The sequence below is a fragment of the Oryctolagus cuniculus genome, chromosome 1 (genome assembly GCF_051225735.1).
Source record: "Oryctolagus cuniculus isolate XC-2025 breed Fujian yellow rabbit chromosome 1, ASM5122573v1, whole genome shotgun sequence".
NCBI classification, from domain to species: Eukaryota; Metazoa; Chordata; class Mammalia; order Lagomorpha; family Leporidae; genus Oryctolagus; species Oryctolagus cuniculus.
The window spans coordinates 12,063,743-12,086,168 of NC_142867.1; the positions used below are offsets into that span (position 1 = coordinate 12,063,743).

General features: G+C 39.2%; 1 protein-coding gene across 1 annotated transcript in view; it reads right to left on the reverse strand.

The window, feature by feature from the left end:
* LOC108177942 (membrane-spanning 4-domains subfamily A member 12) overlaps positions 1–22,202 on the reverse strand; it is a 62,456-nt gene extending 40,254 nt beyond the window's left edge. The window contains exons 1-2 of the mRNA XM_089302884.1: positions 21,907–22,202; positions 17,600–17,743 (exon numbers count right to left, since the gene is read on the reverse strand). Of these exons, the coding sequence (XP_089159010.1) occupies positions 17,600–17,743; positions 21,907–21,942 (180 nt within the window). The 5' untranslated portion in view covers positions 21,943–22,202. The remainder of the gene's footprint in view (positions 1–17,599; positions 17,744–21,906) is intronic.
* Between the last annotated feature and the right edge of the window lie 224 nt (positions 22,203–22,426).

The following is a 22,426-nucleotide window of genomic DNA, read 5'->3' on the forward strand; positions in this document are numbered from 1 at the left end:
ATGTAACTATTATAAATGTATATGCACCTAATCACAGGGCACCGGTCTATTTAAAAGATATGTTAAGGGACTTAAAGGGAGATTTAGATTCCAATACAATAGTACTGGGGGACTTCAATACTCCACTCTCAGAAATAGACAGATCATCCGGACAGAAGATCAACAAGGAAACAGCAGATTTAAATGACACTATAGCCCAAATGGATCTAACAGATATATACAGAACTTTCAACCCTACATCTACAGACTTCACATTCTTCTCAGCAGCGCATGGAACCTTCTCTAGGATTGACCACATACTAGGCCATAAAGCAAGTCTCAGCAAATTTAAAAGAATTAGAATCATACCATGCAGCTTCTCAGACCACAGCGGGATGAAGCTGGAAATTAGCAACTCAGGAAACCCCAGAAAGTATGCAAACACATGGAGACTGAACAACATGCTCCTGAATGAACACTGGGTCATTCAAGAAATCAAAAGAGAAATCAAAAACTTTCTGGAAGTAAATGAAGACAACAACACAACATATCAAAACTTATGGGATACAGCAAAAGCAGTATTGAGAGGCAAATTTATAGCAATAGGTGCCTATACCAAGAAATTGGAAAGGTACCAAATAAATGAGCTTTCAGCGCACCTCAAGGACCTAGAAAAACTGCAGCAAACCAAACCCAAATCTAGTAGGAGAAGAGAAATAATTAAAACCAGAGAAGAAATTAACAGGATTGAATCCAAAAAAACATTACAAAAAATCAGCCAAGCGAGAAGCTGGTTTTTTGAAAAAATAAACAAAATTGACACCCCATTGGCCCAACTAACTAAAAAAAGAAGAGAAAAGACCCAAATCAATAAAATCAGAGATGAAAAAGGAAACGTAACAACAGACACCACAGAAATAAAAAGAATCATCAGAAATTACTACAAGGACCTGTACGCCAGCAAACAGGAAAACCTATCAGAAATGGATAGATTCCTGGACACATGCAACCTACCTAAATTGAACCATGAAGACATCGAAAACCTAAATAGACCCATAACTGAAACAGAAATTGAAACAGTAATAAAGGCCCTCCCAACAAAGAAAAGCCCAGGACCAGATGGATTCACCGCTGAATTCTACCAGACATTTAAAGAAGAACTAATCCCATTTCTTCTCAAACTATTCAGAACAATCGAAAAAGAGGGAATCCTCCCAAATTCTTTCTATGAAGCCAGCATCACCTTAATCCCTAAGCCAGAGAAAGATGCAGCACTGAAAGAAAATTACAGACCAATATCCCTGATGAACATAGACGCAAAAATCCTCAATAAAATTCTGGCCAATAGAATACAACAACACATCAGGAAAATCATCCACCCAGACCAAGTGGGATTCATCCCTGGTATGCAGGGATGGTTCAACATTCGCAAATCAATCAATGTGATTCACCACATTAGCAGACTGCAGAAGAAAAACCATATGATTATCTCAATTGATGCAGAGAAAGCATTTGATAAAATTCAACACCCTTTCATGATGAAAACTCTAAGCAAATTGGGTATAGAAGGAACATTCCTCAATATAATCAAAGCAATTTATAAAAAACCCACAGCCAGCATCCTATTGAATGGGGAAAAGTTGGAAGCATTTCCACTGAAATCTGGCACCAGGCAGGGATGCCCACTCTCACCACTGCTATTTAACATAGTTCTGGAAGTTTTAGCCAGAGCCATCAGACAAGAAAAAGAAATCAAAGGAATACAAATCAAGAAGGAAGAAGTCAAACTATCCCTCTTTGCAGACGATATGATTCTGTACTTAGAGGATCCAAAGAACTCTACTAAGAGACTATTGGAACTCATAGAGGAGTTTGGCAAAGTGGCAGGATATAAAATCAATGCACAAAAATCAACAGCCTTTGTATACACAAGCAATGCCATGACTGAGAAAGAGCTGCTAAGGTCAATCCCATTCACAATAGCTACAAAAACAATCAAATACCTTGGAATAAACTTAACCAAGGACGTTAAAGATCTCTACGATGAAAATTACAAAACCTTAAAGAAAGAAATAGAAGAGGATACCAAAAAATGGAAAAATCTTCCATGCTCATGGATTGGAAGAATCAACATCATCAAAATGTCCATTCTCCCAAAAGCAATTTATAGATTCAATGCAATCCCAACCAAGATACCAAAGACATTCTTCGCAGATCTAGAAAAAATGATGCTGAAATTCATATGGAGGCACAAGAGACCTCGAATAGCTAAAGCAATCTTGTACAACAAAAACAAAGCCGGAGGCATCACAATACCAGACTTCAGGACATACTACAGGGCAGCTGTAATCAAAACAGCATGGTACTGGTACAGAAACAGATGGATAGACCAATGGAACAGAATTGAAACACCAGAAATCAACCCAAACATCTACAGCCAACTTATATTTGATCAAGGATCTAAAACTAATTCCTGGAGCAAGGACAGTCTATTCAATAAATGGTGCTGGGAAAACTGGATTTCCACGTGCAGAATCATGAAGCAAGACCCCTACCTTACACCTTACACAAAAATCCACTCAACGTGGATTAAAGACCTAAATCTTCGTCCTGACACCATTAAGTTATTAGAGAACATTGGAGAAACCCTTCAAGATATTGGCACAGGCAAAGAATTTCTGGAAAAGACCCGGGAGGCACAGACAGTCAAAGCCAAAATCAACTATTGGGATTGCATCAAATTGAGAAGTTTCTGTACTGCAAAAGAAACAGTCAGGAGAGTGAAGAGACAACCGACAGAATGGGAAAAAATATTTGCAAACTATGCAACAGATAAAGGGTTAATAACCAGAATCTACAAAGAGATCAAGAAACTCCACAAAAACAAAACCAACAACCCACTTAAGAGATGGGCCAAGGACTTCAATAGACATTTTTCAAAAGAGGAAATCCAAATGGCCAACAGGCACATGAAAAAATGTTCAAGGTCACTAGCAATCAGGGAAATGCAAATCAAAACCACAATGAGGTTTCACCTCACCCCGGTTAGAATGGCTCACATACAGAAATCTACCAACAACAGATGCTGGCGAGGATGTGGGGAAAAAGGGACACTAACCCACTGTTGGTGGGAATGCAAACTGGTCAAGCCACTATGGAAATCAGTCTGGAGATTCCTCAGAAACCTGAATATAACCCTACCGTTCGACCCAGCCATCCCACTCCTTGGAATTTACCCAAAGGAGTTTAAATTGATAAACAAAAAAGCGGTCTGCACCCTAATGTTTATTGCAGCACAATTCACAATAGCCAAGACCTGGAACCAACCTAAATGCCCATCAACGGTAGACTGGATAAAGAAATTATGGGATATGTATTCTTTAGAGTACTATACCGCAGTAAGAAACAACGAAATCCAGTCATTTGCAACAAAATGGAGGAATCTGGAACACATCATGCTGAGTGAAGTAAGCCAGTCCCAAAGGGACAAATACCATATGTTCTCCCTGATCGGTGACAACTGACTGAACACCAAAAAGGAAACCTCCTGAAGTGAAATGGACACTATGAGAAATGGTGACTTGATCAGCATAGCCCTGACTGCTAATGGACAACTTAATACATTATCCCTCATAGTATTTTTTTTTTGTCTGTTCTACTTAATATGACTGGTTTAATTCTGTAATTATCACACAGTTATTCTTAAGTGTTGAAAATTAACCGAAATGTGATCCCTGTTAAACATAAGAGTGGGAATAAGAGAGGGAAGAGATGTATAATTTGGGACATGCTCGGGCTGACTTGCCCCAATTGGTAGAGTTGGAAACATACCAGGGGATTCCAATTCAATCCCATCAAGGTGGCATGTGCCAATGCCATCTCACTACTCCAAGTGATCAATTTCAGTTCACAATTGATCATAATGAAAGGACTAAGAGTCAAAGGGAGCACATAAACAAGTCTAGTATCTGCTAACACCAACCGATAGAATAAATAAAGGGGAGAGTGATCCAACATGGGAAGTGAGATACTCAGCAGACTCATAGAATGGCGGATGTCCTAAATAGCACTCTGGCCTCAGAATCAGCCCTAAAGGCACTCGGATCTGGCTGAAAAGCCCATGAGAGTATTTCAGGCATGGAAAGCCAAGACACTCTGGCAAAAAGATCTCTGTGAGTGAGATCCCAGTGGAAAGAACAGGTCTTCAAAGAGGGAGGTGCCTTTCTCTGAAGGGAGGAGAGAACCTCCACTTTGACTATGACCGTGTCTAAACAAGATAAGAGTCGGAGAACTCAAGGGGCTTCCATAGCCTTGGAAACTCATAACTGGTGCATAGGGAGATTACTGATGCCATAAACAGGAGTGCCAATTGGTAAAGTCAACAACAGGAGTCACGGTGCACTTACTCCTCATGTAGGATCTCGGTCCTTAACGTGCTGTACACTGAGGCTTAATGCTATAACGAGTACTCAAACAGTATATTTCACTTTGTGTTTCTATGGGGGTGCAAACGACTGAAATCTTTACTTAATGTACACTAAACTGATCTTCTGTAAAAAAAAAAAAAAAAAAAAAAAAAAAAAAAAAAAAGAAAGAAATTTTCAATTCCCAACTTGACTCTCACTGGGATTAAACATGACAATAGGTCTGATCTGATTTCATCATCATTTTAAAAAAATCATCTATTATTTTTCACTTTATGTTTCTGTGTGGGAGCAAACTGTTGAAATCCTTACTTAATGTATACTAAGCTGATCTTCTGTATATTAAGATAATCGAAAATGAATCTTGATGTGAATGGAAGGGGAGAGGGAGTGGGAAAGGGGAGGGTTGTTGGTGGGAGCGACGGTATGGGGGGGGAAGCCATTGTAACCCATGAGTCGTACTTTGGAAATTTATATTCATTAAATAAAAGAAAAAAAAAAAAAAAAAAAAAAAAAAAGAGCTGCCAAGGCTATGGAAGCCTCTTGAGTTTGCCAACTCCAATCTTATTTAGACAAGGCCATAGTCAAAGTGGAAGTTCTCCCTTCAGAGAAAGGTACCTCCTTCTTTGATGGCTCATTATTTCCACTGGAATCTCAGTCACAGAGATCTTTCATTTAGTGTTGTTGTTTGTTTTTGTTTTTGTTTTTTTTTTTTTTTTTTTTTTTTTTTTTTTTTGCCAGAGTGTCTTGGCTTTCTATGCCTAAAATAATCTCATGGGCTTTTTATCCTGATCCGAATACCTTAAGAGCTGATTCTGAGGCCAGAGTGCTGTTTAGGACTTCTGCCATTCTATGAGTCTGCTGTGTATCCCACTTCCCATGTTGGATGGTTCTCTTCTTTTTAGTTCTAGCAGTTAGTATTTCCAGACACTAGTCTTGTTTATCCCTTTGACACTTAATCCTATCATTATGATCAATTATGAACTTAAACTGATCACTTTGATTAGTGAGATGGCATTGGTACATGCCACCTTGATGGGATTGAATTGGAATCCCTCGGCACATCTCTAGCTCTACCATTAAGGATAAGCCCAAGTAAGCATGTGCCGAACTGTACATCTCCTCCTTCTCTTGTTCACACTCTTATATTTAACAGAGATCACTTTTCAGTTAAATACCTAAGAATAATTGTGTGTTAATTAAAGAGTTCAACCAATGGTATTAAGAAGAACAAAAAATACTGAAAGGAATAAAATAGTAAGTTGTTCCTCGACAGTCAGGACAAAGGCTGATCAGTCATTGTCTCTCATAGCGTCCATTTCACTTCAACAGGTTTCCTTTTAGGTGCTCAGTTAGTTGTCACCAATCAGGAGAATATATGATATTTGTTCCTCTGGGACTGGCTTTTTTCACTCAGCATGATGTTTTCCAGATTCCTCTGTTTTGTTGCAAATGACAAGATTTCACTTTTTTTTCTACTGCCGTATAGTATTCTATAGAGTACATATCCTATAATTTCTTTACCAGTCTTCTGTTGATGGGCATTTAGGTTGATTCCATGTCTTAGCTATCATGGATTGAGCTGCAATAAACATTGATGTGCAGACAGCTCTTTTTATTTGCCAATTTAATTTCCTTTGGGTAAATTCCAAGGAGTGGGATGGCTGGGTCATGTGGTAGGGTTCTATTCAGGTTTCTGAGCAATCTGCAAACTGACTTCCATAATGGCTTTACCAGTTTCCATTTCCACCAACAGTGGATTAGAGAGCCTTTTTCCCCACATCCACTCCAGCAACTGTTGTTGGTAGATTTCTGTATATAAGCAATTCTAACTGAGGTGAGGTGAAACCTCATTGTGGTTTTGATTTGCATTTCCCTGATTGCTAGTGATTCTGAACATTTTTTTAATGTTCTGTTGGCCATTTGGATTTCCTCTTTTGAAAAATGTCTATTTAGGTCCTTGGCCCATCTCTTGAGTGGGTTGTTTGTTTTGTTGTTGTGGAGTTTCTTGATCTCTTTGTAGATTCTGGTTATTAATCCTTTGCAAATATTTTTTCCCATTCTGTTAGTGGCCTCTTCACTTGCCTGTTTCTTGCAGTACAGAAACTTCTCAATTTGATGTAATCTCAGTTGTTAATTTTGGCTTTGGCTGCCTGTGCCTCTGGAGTCTTTTCCAAAAAGTCTTTGCCTGTGCCTGTATCTTGCAAGGTTTCTCCAATGTTCTCTAATAATAGGATGGTGTCAGGTTGTAGATTTAGATATTTAATCCATGTTGAGTGGATTTTTCTGTAAGGTGTAAGGTAGGGGTCTTGCTTCATGCTTCTGCACGTGGAAATCCAGTTTTCCCAGCACCATTTAATGAATAGACTGTCCTTGCTATAGGAATTGGTTTTAGATCCTGATCAAATATAAGTTGGCTGTAGAAGTTTGGATTGATTTCTGGTGTTTCTATTCTGTTCCATTGGTCTATCCATCTCTTTCTGTACCAGTACCAGGCTGTTTTGATTACAGCTGCCCTACAGTATGACCTGAAATCTGGTATTGTGATGCCTCTGGCTTTGTTTTTGTTGCACAAGATTGCTTTAGCTATTTGAGGTCTCCTGTGTCTCCATATGAATTTCAGCATAATTTTTCCAGATCTGAGAAGAATGTCTTTGGTATTTTGATTGGTATTGCACTGAATCTACAAATTGCTTTGTAGAATGTTCATTTTGATGACATTGTAGGTAGGTTGCATGTTTCCAGGAATCTATCCTTTTCTGATATTTTCCCTGTTTGCTGGCATACAAGTCCTTGTAGTAATTTCTGATGATTCTTTTTATTTCTGTGGTGTCTGTTGTTAGGTTTCCTTTTTTATCTCTGATTTTATTGATTTGGATCTTTTCTTTTTTTAGTTAGTTGGGCCAATGGGGTATCATTTTTATTTATTTTTTCAAAAAGTCAGCTCTTCTTTTTGCTGATCTTTTGTAATTTTTTTGATTCAATTCTGTTGATTTCTAATTTTAATTATATCTATTCTACTACTAGGTTGGGTCTGGTTTGCTGCAGTTTTTCTAGATCCTTGAGATGCATTGACCCCAATACAATAGTACTGGGGGACTTCAATACTCCACTATCAGAAATAGATCAACCAGAAAGAAAATCAACAAGGAAACAGGAGATTTAATCAACACTATTTACCAAATGGATCTAACAGATATCTCCAGAACTTTTCATCCTACACATAAAGAGTACACATTCTTCTCAGCAATACATGGAAGCTTCTCTAGGATTGACCACATCCTAGGCCATAAAGCAAGTCTCAGCAAATTCAAAAGAAGTAGAATCATATGATGCAGCTTCTCAGACCATACAGGAATGAAGTTGGAATTTGGCAACTCAGGAATCCCTAGAGCACATGCAAACACATGGAGACTGAACAAGGTGCTCCTGAATGAACACTGGGTCATAGGAGAAATCAAATTGAGAAGTTTCTGTACTGCAAAAGAAACAGTCAGGAAAGTAAAGAGGCAACCAACAGAATGGGAAATAATATTTGCAAACTATGCATCAGATAAAGGGTAAATAACCAGAACCTACAAAGATATCAAGAAACTCCACAAAAACAACAACAACAACAACAACAACAACAAAAACCCACTCAAGAGATGGGCCAATAACCTCAATAGACATTTTTCAAGAGAGGAAATCCAAATGACACATGAAAAAATGTTCAGGATCACTAGCAATCAGGGAAATGCAAATCAAAACCACAATGAGGTTCCACCTCACCCTAGTCAAAATGGCTCACATTCAGAAATCCACCAACAACAGATGCTGGAGAGGATGTGAGGAAAAAGGGACACAAACCCACTGTTGGTGGGAATGCAAACTGGCAAAGCCACTATGAAAGTCAGTCTGGAGATTCCTCAGAAATCTGAATATAACCCTACTATACAACCCAGCCATTCCACTCCTTGGAATTTACCCAAAAGAAATTAAACTGGCAAACAAAAAAGCTGTCTGCATCTTAATGCTTTTTCGCAGCTCAATTCACAATAGCTAAGACCTGAAACCAACCCAAATTCCCATCAACAGTAGAATGGATAAAGAAATTATGGGACATGTATACTATAGAATACTACACAACAGTAAAAAACAATGAAATCCAGTCATTTGCAACAAAATGGAGTAATCTGGAAAACATCATGCTGAGTAAAAAAAGCCAGTCCCAGAGGAACAAATATCATATGTTCTCCCTAATCAGTGACAACTAACTGAGCACCAAAAAGGAAACCTGTTGAAGTGAAATAGACACTATGAGAAACAGTGACTTGATCAGCCCTTGTCCTGATTTTTGATGTACAATTTAATAATTTATCCCTTTTAGTATTTTTTTGTTCTACTTAATACTATTGGTTGAACTCTGTAATTAACACACAATTATTCTTAGGTGTTTAAATTTAACTGAAAAGGGATCTCTGTTAAATATAAGAGTGGGAATAAGAGAGGGAGGAGATGTACAGTTCAGCACATGCTCAAGTTGACTTGCCCCAAATGGTGGAGTTAGAAATGTGCCAAGGGATTCCAATTCAATCCCATCAAGGTGGCATGTACCAATGCCATTTCACTAGTCAAAGTGATCAATTTCAGTTCAAAATTGATCACACTGATAGGTCTAAGAGTCAAAGGGATCACATAAACAAGACTAGTGTCTGCAAATACTAATTGATAGAACTAAAAAGGGAGAGAACCATCCAACATGGGAAGCGGGATACACAACAGACTCATAGAATGGCAGATGTCCTAAACAGCACCCTGGCCTCAGAATCAGCCCTTAAGGCATTCGGATCTGGCTGAAGAGCCCATGAGATTATTTTAGGCATGGAAAGCCAAGGCACTCTGGCAAAAAAAAAAAAAAAAAAAAAAAAAAAAAAAAAAAAAAACCTAAATGAAAGATCTCTGTGAGTGAGATCCCAGTGGAAAGAACAGGTCATCAAAGAAGGAGGTACCTTTCTCTGAAGGGAGGAGAGAACTTCCACTTTGACTATGACCTTGTCTAAATATCTTCAGAGTTGGTGAACTCAAAAGGCTTCCATAGCCTTGGCAACTCATGACTAGAGCCTAGGTAGATTTCTGACGCCATAAACAAGATTGTCAATTTGTTAAGTCAACAACAGGAGTCACTGTGCACTTACTCCTCATGTAGGATCTCTGTCCTTAATGTGTTGTTCAATGTGAATTAATGCTATAACTAGTAGTCAAACAGTATTTTACAGTTTATGTTCTGTTGGGTGCAAATTGTTGAAATCTTTACTTAATATATGCTAAATTGATCTTCTGTACGTAAAGATAATTGAAAATGAATCTTGATGTGAATGGAATGGGAGAGGGAGTGGGAGATGGGAGGGTTGCGGGTGGGAGGGAAGTTATCGTGGGGAATAATCCATTGTAATCCATAAACTGTACTTTGAAAATTTATATGTGCTAAATAAAAGTTAAAAAAAGAATGAAAATCCCCCAGTAAAAGTACAAAAGAACTCAAAGCAAATGATTGGAACATATATAGAAAAATGGCAGGAACAAGTAGTTACTTATCAATAGTTACCTTGAATGTAAATGTCCTGAACTCTCCAGTTAAAAGATACAGACTAGCTGAATGGATTAAAAATCAAGACACATCTATTTGATGCCTACAAGTCACACACCTCACCAACAAAGACACATGTAGATTGAAATTGGAAGGATGGAAAAAGATATTTCATGCTAACATTGGAAACAAAGCAACTGAGGCTATCTTAATATCAAAATAGACTTTAACACAAAAACTGTCAAATTAGACAAAGGACACTATATAATGATTAAGAGGTCAGTACAACAGGAAGATGTGACAATAATAAATGTATATGTACCCAAGTACAGTGTGCCTGGTTACCTAAAATAACTATTAATGGATCTAAAAGGAGACATAGACTTTAATAGCATTGGGGGACTTCAATACCCCATTTTTTTTGACAGGTAGTGTGGACAGTGAGAGAGAGAGAGAGAGAGAGAGAGACAGAGAGAAAGGTCTTCCTTTTTCTGTTGGTTCACCCCCCAGTGGCTGTCACGGCCAGTGTGCTGCCCTGATCTGAAGCCTGGAGCCAGGTGCTTCTCCTGGTCTCCCATGCAGTTGCAGGGCCCAAGCACTTGGGCCATCCTCCACTGCACTCCCGGGCCACAGCAGAGAGCTGGACTGGAAGAGGAGCAACCAAGACAGAATCTGGCATCCCAACCGGGACTAGAACCCGGTTATGCTGGCACTGCCAGTGGAGGATTAGCCTATTGAGCCACGGCACTGGCCAATAGCCCATTTTAATCATTGGATAGATCAACCAAACAAGAAAAACAATGAAGAAACAACAGAACTAAATGACATTATGGACCAAATGGACCTAACTGGTATCTGCAGGACTTTTCGCCATAGAGTGGCAGAATACACATTCTTCTCAGCAATATATAGAACTTTCTCTAGTTTAGACCATATACTAGGCCATAAAGCAAGTCACAGCAAATTAAAAAATTAACATACCATGTACCTTCTCTGATCACAATGGATTGAAACTCAAAACCAACAACTCAAGAATATCAAGAATATATGCAAACACATGGACATTGAACAATGTGCTCCTAAAGAAACTTTGGGGCATAAAAGAAATGAAAAAAAAATGAATGAAGATACAATATCTCATATCAAAATTTATGGGAGATAGCAAAAGCAGTGTTAAGAGTGAACGTTATAGCAATTAGTGTTTACATCATGAAACTGAATAGTCACCACATAAATGAGCTGTCAATACATCTTAAAGATGTAGAAAAACAACAGAAATCAAAGAAAATTAGTAGAAGGAAAGAAATAATTCAAATTAGAAAATAAACCAAACTGATACCAAAAAACAATATAAAAGATTAGTGAAATAAAGAGCTGAGTTTTTGAAAAAATAAACAAACTGATACTCCATTGCCCCAACTAACCATCAATAAAATTAGAGATGGAAAAAGGAAATGTAGCAACAGATATCACACAAATAAAAAGAATCATCAGGAAATACCACAAAGGACTATATACCAACAAATTGGGAGACCAGAAGAGATGGATATATTCCTAGATATATAAATCTACAAAAACTGAGCCGTAAAGACATAGAAACAGCAAAATGAAGAGCTATTTTTTTGAAGAAAAAAAATAAAATTGACATGCCATTGGCCCAACTAACCAAATCAACAAAATTAGAGATGAAAAAAGGAAATGTAACAACAGACACCACAGAAATAAAAAGAATCATCAGAAATTACTTTGTAAAGAGCTGTATGCCAACAAACTGGGAAATCTGGAAAGAATGGATAGATTCCTGGACACATATAATCTATCTAAACTGAGCACTGAAGACATAGAAAACCTAAACAGACCCAAAACTGAGACAGAAATTGAGTCAGTAATAAAGACCCTCCGAAAAAAAAAAAAAGTCCAGAACCGGATGGCTTCACTGCTGAGTTCTACCAAACATTTAAAGAAGAACTAACTCCAATTATTCTCAAGCTATTTAAAACAATTGAAAGGGATGGAATCCTCCCAAATTCCTTCTAGGAAGCCAACATAACCTTAATTCCTAAACCTAAAAATGATGCAACAGAGAAAGAAAACCATAGACCAATTTCCCTGATGAACACAGACATAAAAATCCTCAACAAAATCCTGGCAAATTGAATTCAACAACACTTCAGGAAGATCATCCACACAGACCAAGTGGGATTTATCCCTGGTATGCAGCGATGGTTCAGTGTTCGCAAATCAATCTATGTGATACATCACATTAACAAATCGAAGAACAAAAACCATATGATTATCTCAGTAGATGCAGAGAAATCATTTGATAAAATACAACACCCTTTCATGATGAAAACTTTAAGTAAATTCGGTCTAGAAGGAACTTTCCTCAACATAGTTAAGGCAATTTATGACAAACCCACAGCCAGCATCCTTCTGAATAGGGAAAAACTGGAAGCATTCCCAATGAGATCTGGAACCATACAAGGATGCCCACTCTCTCCATTGCTATTCAATATAGTATTGGAAGTTTTAGCCAGAGCCATCAGGCAATAAAATAAATCAAAGGGATTCAGATCGGTAAGGATGAAGTCAAACTATCCTTATTTGCAGATGATATGAATATATATATATATATATATATATATATATATATATATATGGGGACTCTACTAGGAGACTAATGGAACTCATAAAAGTTTGGTAAAATATCAGGATATAAAATCAAAACACAAAACAATAATTTTTGTCTGCACAGCCAATGAGAAAGAACTTCTAAGATCAATACCATTCACAATAGATACAAAAAAATTAAATATCTTGGAATAATTTAACCAAGGAGGTCAAAGATCTCTACATTGAGAATTACAAAACTCTAAAGAAAGAATTAGAAGAAGAAACGAAAAATGGAAAAAAATCTTCCATGTTCATGGATTGGAAGAATCAACATCATCAAAATGTCATTCTTCTAAAAATAATTTGCAGATTCAATGTGATATCAATCAAAATACCAAAGAGATTCTTCTCAGATCTCGTAAAAATAATGCTGAAATTCATTTGGAAACATAAGAGGCCTAGGATAGCTAAAGCAATCTTATACAACAAAAATAAAGCTGGAGGCATAACAATACCAGATTTCAAGACATACTATAGGGCAGTTATAATCAAAACAGCCTGGTACTGGTACAAAAACAGATGAATAGACAAATGGAACAGAATAGAAACGCCAGAAATCAATCCAACCATCTGCAACCAACTTATATTTGACCAAGGAGCTAAAACCATTCCTTGGTACAAGGGCAGTCTCTTCAACAAGTGGTGCTGGGAAAACTGGATTTTCATATGCAGAAATATGAAGCAAGACCCCTACCTTACACCTTATACAAAGATCCATTCAAAATGGATTAAAGACCTAAATTTATGACCCAGTAGCACCAAATTACTAGAGCGCATAGGGGAAACCCTGCAAGACATTGGCCTAGGCACAGATTTCCTGGAAAAGACTCTAGAGGCACAGGTAATAAAAATGAAGATTAACAAGTGGGATTACATCAAATTGAGACGCTTCTGTACAGCAAAAGAAACAGAAAAGTAAAGAGGCAATAAAAAGAATGGGAGAAATTATTTGCAAACCATGCACCTGATAAAGGATTAATAACCAGAATATATAAAGCAATAAAAAACTCAACAATAGCAAACAACCCAGTTAAGAAGTTGGCCGGGCCAGCGCCATGCCTCACTTGGCTAATCTTCTGCCTGTGGCACCAGCATCCCAGGTTCTAGTCCCAGTTGGGGCACCAGATTCTGTCCAGTTGCTCCTCTTCCAGTCCAGCTCTCTGCTATGGCCTGGGAAGGCAGTGGAGGATGGTCCAAGTGTTTGGGCTGTGCACCCGCATGGGAGACCAGGAGGAAGCACCTGGCTCCTGGCTTCAGATCGGCACAGCACACTGGCCTTGGCGGCCATTTTGGGGGGTGAACCAATGGAAGGAAGACCTTTCTCTCTGTCTCTTTCTAACTCTGCCTGCCCTAAATAAATAAATAAATAAATAAATAAATAAAAAAGAAAATCGAAAAAAAAAAAAGACGTGGGCAAAGTACTTAAATAGACATTTCTCAAAAAAGGAAATCCCAATGGCCTACAGACACATGAAAAAATGTTCAGGATCACTAGTTACCAGGGATGTTAAATCAAAACTACAATGAGGTATCACCTTACTCCAGTTAGAATGGCTTTCATACAGAAGTCAACAAACAACAAATGCTGGTGAGGATGTCGGGAAAAAGGTACCCTAATCCACTGTTGGTAGCAATGCAAACTGGTAAAGCCACTATGGAAGACAGTTTGGAGATACCTCAGAAATCTGAATATAGACCTACCATAAAATCCAGCCATCCCTTTCCTCGGGATTTACATAGAGGAAATGAAATCAGCAAATAAAAGAGACATCTGCATGTCTATGTTTTTTTGCAGTTCCATTCACAATAGTCCAGACATGGAATCAACCTAATGCCCCATCAATGGAAGACTGGATAAAGAAACTATGGGATATGTACTATATGGAATCCTACACAGCAGTTTAAAAAAATGAAATCTGGTCATTTACAGCTAAATGGATGAATCTGGAAAATATCATACTTAGGGAAATAAGCCAGTTCCAAAGGGACAAATATCATATGTTCCCCCTTATCTGTGACAACGAACAGAGCATCTAAAAGGAAACCTGTGAAAGTGAAAGAGACACTATGAGAAGCAATTACTTGAACAGTCCTTGTCTTGACTGTTGAGGAACACAATATTTTTCTTTTGTTTGTTTGTTTTTTTTTCTTCATACTAATTGGTGAACTCTCTATTTAGTGTAGGGTTATCTTTTTTTTTTTTTTTTTTTTTTTTGACAGGCAGAGTGGACAGTGAGAGAGAGAGACAGAGAGAAAGGTCTTCCTTTGCCGTTGGTTCACCCTCCAATGGCCGCCGCGACCATGTGGGTGCAGGGCCCAAGCACTTGGGCCATCCTCCACTGCACTCCCTGGCCACAGCAGAGAGCTGGCCTGGAAGAGGGGCAACCGGGACAGAATCCGGCACCCCGACCGGGACTAGAACCTGGTGTGCCGGCGCCCTAAGGTGGAGGATTAGCCTATTGAGCCATGGCACCGGCCAGGGTTAACTTTATGAGTATAAAATTTACTGAAAAATTTATCTCTGTAAAAACTAAGAATGGGAAAGGAAGAAGGAGGAGGAAGAAAGGCAGGGGTATGGATGGGAAGGAGGTAGGTGGGAAAGAATGATCACATTTCCAAATCTGTATATATTAAATGCATGAAGTTATATTCCTTAAACAAAATAAAAATAAATAAAAAATTAAAAAGTACATTCATTTTCCTTCAGTTAATAATGTAAAAAATGCTATACTAATATGATTAGTTTCCCAGTATTCTCAGGTCTTTAGCGATGGACTAAATAGCTGATATCATAACTTAGAAATGTATCTTGGGGGCCAGTGCTGTAGTGTAGCCAGTAAAGCAGTGGCCTGCAGTGCTGGTATCCCATATGGCCATGGGTTCAAGCCTCAGCTGCTTCACTTTTGATCCAGCTCTCTGTTAATGTGCCTGGGAAAGCAGTGGAGGATGGCTCAAGTCTTTGGGACCCTGCACCTGGGTAGGAGACTGGGAAGAAGTTCCTGGCTCCTGGCTTCAGATAACAACAGCTCTGGCCATTTTGGCCATCTGAGGAGTGAACCAGAAGATGGAAGACCTTTCTCTCTCTTTACCTCTGCTTCTCTTTACTCTGCCTTTCCAGATAAATAAATGCGTCTTTTTTAAAAAAGCAAAAAGACAAAATGAACTTTTTTAAAAAAAGTATCTTGAACTTAATGGAGCATATGCTGAAAAATGAAGTTCATATTTTTAATTTTTATCTTTTAATTTAATTTTCTGTAAATTCTTTGAAGTCTCTTCATATAATTACTTCAATTTTGATTACAGTAAAAATGCAAAGCTCTATATTATCAGTTTCCTCATTATTCTTCTGACCTCTTTTCTGCTATCTTGCTCACTTTGGTTGGAAATACTGGTCACAGTTTCCTAGGAAAATTCAAGCCCATCAGAAATTAAAGACCTTATTCTGCCTACTTCTCCTGGAGTGTTGTTCATACCCCACATATCTACATATCACAAATCATCATTTTTTCAAGTCTTTTTTTTTCCCACATGTCACCATATTTGTTTGAACTATTGGTCACAATTCTTTATCATTTCATGAAATAATAACACACTTAATTACTCTTTGCCATGGTCTCATAGTGGTTGGAGTCTGTTTTCCTGCCACTTAAGACTTAACCATTTAAATTTGCTTTTTTTATTGGTTGAAATTACAGTAGACAACCCAAGCCAATATTTGAAGTGCTCTTGTGTGATTAGGCTTGTCCTCTTGTGTTCCTGCCTTTCACTTTGAGAATAATATGCCTCTAGATACACATAGAGCAAATATAGATCCAACCTGTGTCTTGAAGTCATTCCCCCAGAAATTCCAATCCCTTTTATATTACTGTTTTCATAAATAAAGCTCTATAATCTTCTAATACACCATTCTCTGTTAGAATAAATGTTCCATAAGGATTAATATCTTTGTTTTGTTTGCTAATGTATATTAGACAGCCAGAATAGTACCTAACAGATTGTTGATAATCACTAAATATTGGTTGAGTGCCCAAGCTTCAAATATATTTTGAATATATTCAAATTATTACAATGAGCTTCACTAAGGATTTTGTGGAGGACAATGGCACAACCTCCACCACATTATCTTACTTTTATGGCATCCTCCTTTAAAGACAATAGCACATCATATATCATTCTATGAGACCAAATAACATTTAGTTTAGAAATCTATGTCAATTACTTCAGATTCTTCTAGGGCTAGGAGAACAAAAAGATTTACATTTTCTTTCCCTTTACAAGTTCTACATATTCCATTATTTCCTCAGCAATTATATTCTCTTATCTTACTTGCTCCACTGACAAAATGATGCCAGACGGATAACTGAATAGTAACCAACAATTTTCTGTTTCCCCAGAATTCCCCTCATGCATCTTACCATTGTTCCCTATGCCTAAATAGAATGTGAAAGTAGACCTTTAGCAGAATATTCTTATGTGAAAGACTATTACATTGGTTATATCTATTTCAACTAATTTTAACAGTGAGTTTTTTGAGAATAGGTATAGTACATTTTTAGCATTTTTTTTAAGAAAGATTTATTTACAGAGTTTCAGATAGGGAGGAACACACACACACACACACACACACGCACACACACACACACTTTTGCATCTTCTGCTTCACTCCCCAAATAGCCACAGACAGACAAGTCTGGATTAGGCCAAAGCCTGGAGACAAGAATTCCACCCTGGTATCCCACATGGGTGGCAGGGGCCCAAGTACTTCTGCTGCCTTCCCAGGCGTATTAGCCAAAAGTTGGATTGGCAGAACAGCCTAGACTCAAACCAGCACTCCAACATGGCATATTGGTATCACAAGCAGCCATTTATGCAAGTGAACCACGATGTTGGCTCAAAAATAATCATTAAATAAATAATTAAAGAATACGGAACATGGAGTAGATTTTGTACTCACAATGGCAGCTGACCAAAATGGATATCCTAGTAATGTTGCTATGGGAAAATACGAATTTTGAAATACCATCAATTGTGAGACAAGTAAATACATCCATATCACTCCTAAGCAGTGAAGACTAAAAGCAGTCATCATTTGTATGGCCTGGAAGAAAAGAATAGCATCATTAATCACTTATTATTCCAGTGTATCATTTGAAAAGAACTTACATCAAGAAAAAGCCAAGGTAGTCAAGGATCTAATGGAATTTGAGGCTTCCCAACATTAAGATTAGACTTTGGGGGCCAGCATTGTGGTGCGATGGGTTAAGTGGCTCCTGTGATGCTGGAATCCCGTATGGACACCGGTTTGAACTCTGGCTGCTCCACTTCTGATTCAATTCCCTGCTAATGTGCCTGTGATAGCAGTAGAAGATAGTTCAAGTACATGGGCCCCACACACCTATGTGGGAGACCTGGATGAAGCTCCTGGCTTCAGCCTGGCCCAGCCCTGGCCATTGTGGCCATATGGAGAGTGAACCAGCAGATGGAAGATGTCTCTCTCTCTCTCTAACTCTACCTTTCAAGTAAATAAAACAAATCATTTTTTAAAAGATTAGATTTTGTTACTATTTCAGAGCAGTTGCAGATATAATGACTCTTCACATATCAAATAAAATTATAACAGAAGCCCATTCATCTGTTTGGTTCCAGAGATCATAAAACATTAATCCTAGAGTCTTGAAAGAATTGATCTCCTTCAAGACCCAGTCCCTCTGTGGTCAACAATCTCTGACCTACTGTTGCAGGTTTTTTGTCTTCCCACTGAATTCTTTAGAAATGCCACAGTTCTTATAACCCTTTGTGTTCCAGTTCTTGTGTTCCAGCTGTTTTCCCTCAGATGGGTTCTTTGTCTTGCAACCATAAAGAATGAGTCATGTGTACAAGGAAGAATGATTGAACCAAAGGAAGTTTATTGAGAGAAGAGAAAGTCATAACATCTGGGAAGGGACTCAGCAGGAATTGCCCACAAAAGGCTGTGTCTAGGGATTTTTTTGTGTGTTTTTAAATGAAGAATTTCATCAAGCTGACCCATATGTAAGCAAATAAGGTTAAAATACATGAGCCAATCAGGGAACTTACATCAGAGTAGCCTATATTGCATAGAAGTTCACAAAAGTGCTCAATGGGCAAGATATTTGGCTATTGTAACAGCATCTGAAGATAACATTGTTTATATTCCTCTTGTCACTCAGTGCTCCTGAAGGGTTACAGAATATATGTTTCATCCATTCAGGATGCCCCCGGAAACCCTTTCAACGCCCCCTTTGAAGAGGTAACCCTAATTGCTGAAGGGGCAATGACTGCTCTGGTTGCTTCATGCCTGTAGGGGATGTTGTTGAGGGACAGCAGTCAGGGTCCTCCAAAAGGCCTAGCCAGGGTCCCTGCACGACCATCTGAAGCTTCACTGATTCTAAAGGAGAGCGTATGAACAGTTTAGAAGGTCTAAGAGGCAACGATTTAGACTTCAAGACCATTAAGAACAAGAGCCACTAAAAGTCATAACCACCTGAGGAGCTGGCTTTTTATAGAGTACCACCTTTCAGAGAAGTTGTCTATCTGGGTGACAATGTCTTCAGCCCTATCCAAGTGCATGACTACCTGCCCATAGGTTAAAGATGACTCCACAGGGTTAGGTCAGGAAAATAGGAAAGAGGGCAATGCAAATATTGGCAAGACTGATGTCTTCTTATCCTAAGGTACCACCCTGCAGCACCCTGCAAGATACGTTTCAGTTTCTCAGAGATAAGTTTCAGTTTCTTGAAACTGGGCTTGGTTTGCCAGAAATCAGGCATTCAGATGGTCCAACCACAAGCGTCAGCACCACCCCCCACTCTAATGGGATTTGATACTCCCATTTCTTGTCTTGGCAAGGCTATAAAAGACCTGTTTTTCTCAGCACAGGCTGCTGTTATTTTGTGCATGGAGAGGCAGCCTATTGGCTCTCAACATTAAAACCTTTCCTTTACTCCAGTGTTTGGTGTGTTTTGTGCTGGCCTTTCATGCCAACAATAAGGCAGAATGTAAAGTTTAATGTCAATAATTTGGTACGAGGGTACCAAATGATGATGAGGCTGTTCCCTAAAATGACCCATGGAGTAGTTTACTTATCTCTATGTGGAGGATGTCTTCTCTTGAATAGCAGCTTGAGTCCTTCCATGACCTCATGGGAATGATCATCATACTGATTGTTCTTTTCACAAAACTCGGAGGTCCAGGGTTTTACTCTGGAAAGTTGAATCCAGGAGTCCAATCCTGACACCTTTACTATGGTAAGAGTGGAGAGAACAACTGTGTAGCCTCCCCAGACCTCACCTCTTACAAGGAGTCTTTTCAAATTAGAAGAGCTTCTATTGTCCCAGGGAGGGGAGCTTCCTGTGCTGTTGATTTGGCTGCAAGATCTGCCATTTGATGTCCCTTGGCTAGCTCATGTATTCCCTTTTTCTGTCACTTGCAGTGTATTATCACTACTTTTGTGGAAGAAAAAATGAGGACAGTAGCTTATCAATATCCTGGTGACATTTAAGGGGAAATTCACTGGCCACAAGAAAGGATTTCTCATTTCAATTAGCTCTATGAGTATGCTGAACTGAATAGGCATACTTAGGAGTCTGTGTAGATGTTAACCCTCTCATCTCTGCTCAGCTTGAGGACCATTGTCAGAGCTATCAGCTCTGGCAGCCGGGAATTTATACCTGGGGGAAGAGGAGAACTCTCAATGGTCCCTTCTAGGGTGACTGTTGCTCTGGGGGTTCCTTGTTCCAAAGATTGCTTCTATATGCCTTCTCTCATCCTTCTAATCTCAATCTCATCCATTCTCATCTTACACAACATTCAACTTCTACAAAGCTTCTATAACATACTTATTCCTTCATTTCCTCTATCCAAAATTTTTTTCCATCAAAATCCTTTTTATTAACCCTCTATCATAAAAAATACATTTTCATTCTTAAAACTTCCTCTACAGCTTTCTTTCTTACCTACTGGTTCCTTCAGATAAAACCAGGCCCACTTTAATGCTCTCTGCTAGGGAGTTTAGAAGAACCTTACTACTACCTTGTGATATCTCTTCAGTGGGGGGAAAAACATTGCCCACATATTGTACAACAGTGGTCTGAGGATGGAGAGGTTTCTAGACAAGGCCCATCCAAACAAATGTAGATTTTCATGGCAGTTATAGATCAACCAATCTTTTCTTTGGTTGCCTAAACCTGTGGGTTGATTTGTATCTCAACCAAGGGAAGGCACAGAGTCTGTCCTGGGGGCTATCATGATGGTGATTCCCATTTCAGCCAAGATGTTTCTTCCTAGTAGGGGAGCTGGGCTCTCAGCATGATTAAGAAGTCATGTGTAAAATGCAGGTTTCCCCAGTTACAATTAAGGGGCTGAGAGAAATACCTAACCAAAGGTTTTCCTGAGATCTCTCTCATGATTGTCCAAAGGGAGGAGAGGAGGCCCTGGTTGGAGAAGGGCATGAAGAGGTGGCTTAAACATTCAGGAGGAGGTCTATATCCTCTCCTTTTACCATTAAGAGTACCTGGGGCTCCCAGATGGTAATGGCAGTATCAGAGGGGGATAAGGTAAGAGAGCAAGGACCCTTTGGCCCTATTGTCCCATTTTTGGGGAGAGATCTGGACCCAGGGACTTTTGCTTTCAGGGACAGTGTATTCACCAATGGATAGGACAAGGTTGTGGAGATCTTTTCTTCATATGAGGGAATTCCTTTTTGAAGTGCCCTGACTGCAGCCATAGCATTTGGGAGCTCCTAGGAATCTCTTGCCCAGTGCAGCTGTTGGCAGTCACCAATGCCACCATATTTTTCTTATCCCTCTTCTCCCAGGCCTTCTTCTGATCCTGATTACAAAAAACCTAAGTAGGCGGAGCCAAGATGGCAGAATAGTGAGGGCGTGCACCGATAGTCAGGGAAAAGATAGTTTAATAAAAGTGGAGTTACTGTAGCCTCAGGAAAAGGCTCAGGAAAAAATTGCAGAGGAAATTCTTCTGGATCTAGTGGATGCGACACAGAGGACCTACGGGGAGAGCAAGGACGCCCACGGCGCGGAGGACAGCCACAGAGTCTGCACACCAGCACTGGAAGGGAGGTGAGACAAAAACCTCGGTAACCTGAGACATTGGCGGGGAAAGGCAGAAAGAGCCTAGAGGGAACGAAAGCCCCACTTGGGAAAGTTCACCAGGCTGACTGGAGGAGAGAAAAAAACTAATAAATAAGGGGAACTGGCATGGACACGAGCCTCTCTCTCCACTCACCTTACAAAGCCGAGCAAGACAAAGAGCAGGCGCCATTTTATGTATGTAAAGCGGTGCCCACCATTAGCCAAGCAGAAAAACCTGACTCTGGTGGGGAGAAATAGCAGGAGGTTAGGACCTAGTGAAAGCATGGGGCTAACGAACTGAGACTGTGAAAATCTGAGGGTGGGCGAGAGAACTCACCAAATACACAAACTCGGTAACCTTGGCAACCTGGTGAGAGACTGTGGAGAAATTTGAGACCATTCTGAGGGCTGCATAAAATCTTTGTGTGGTCCCAGGGGTAGAGCAGTCGAATACCCACAGGGACCAGATTTCATACATCAACTACCCTCAATTCCACTCACCTGTGTGGAATTACTTCCCAACTGAGTCAAAAAAAAAAAAAAAAGAGAGAGAGAGAGCGAGCGAGCAAGTGAGAGAACCATCTGGGTGAGTCACCTTTGGCACACCCTTAACCCTGAAGAACCAAACAGAGGTCTCTGGCCACACCTATCACAGCCTCTAAGGATCCATCAAA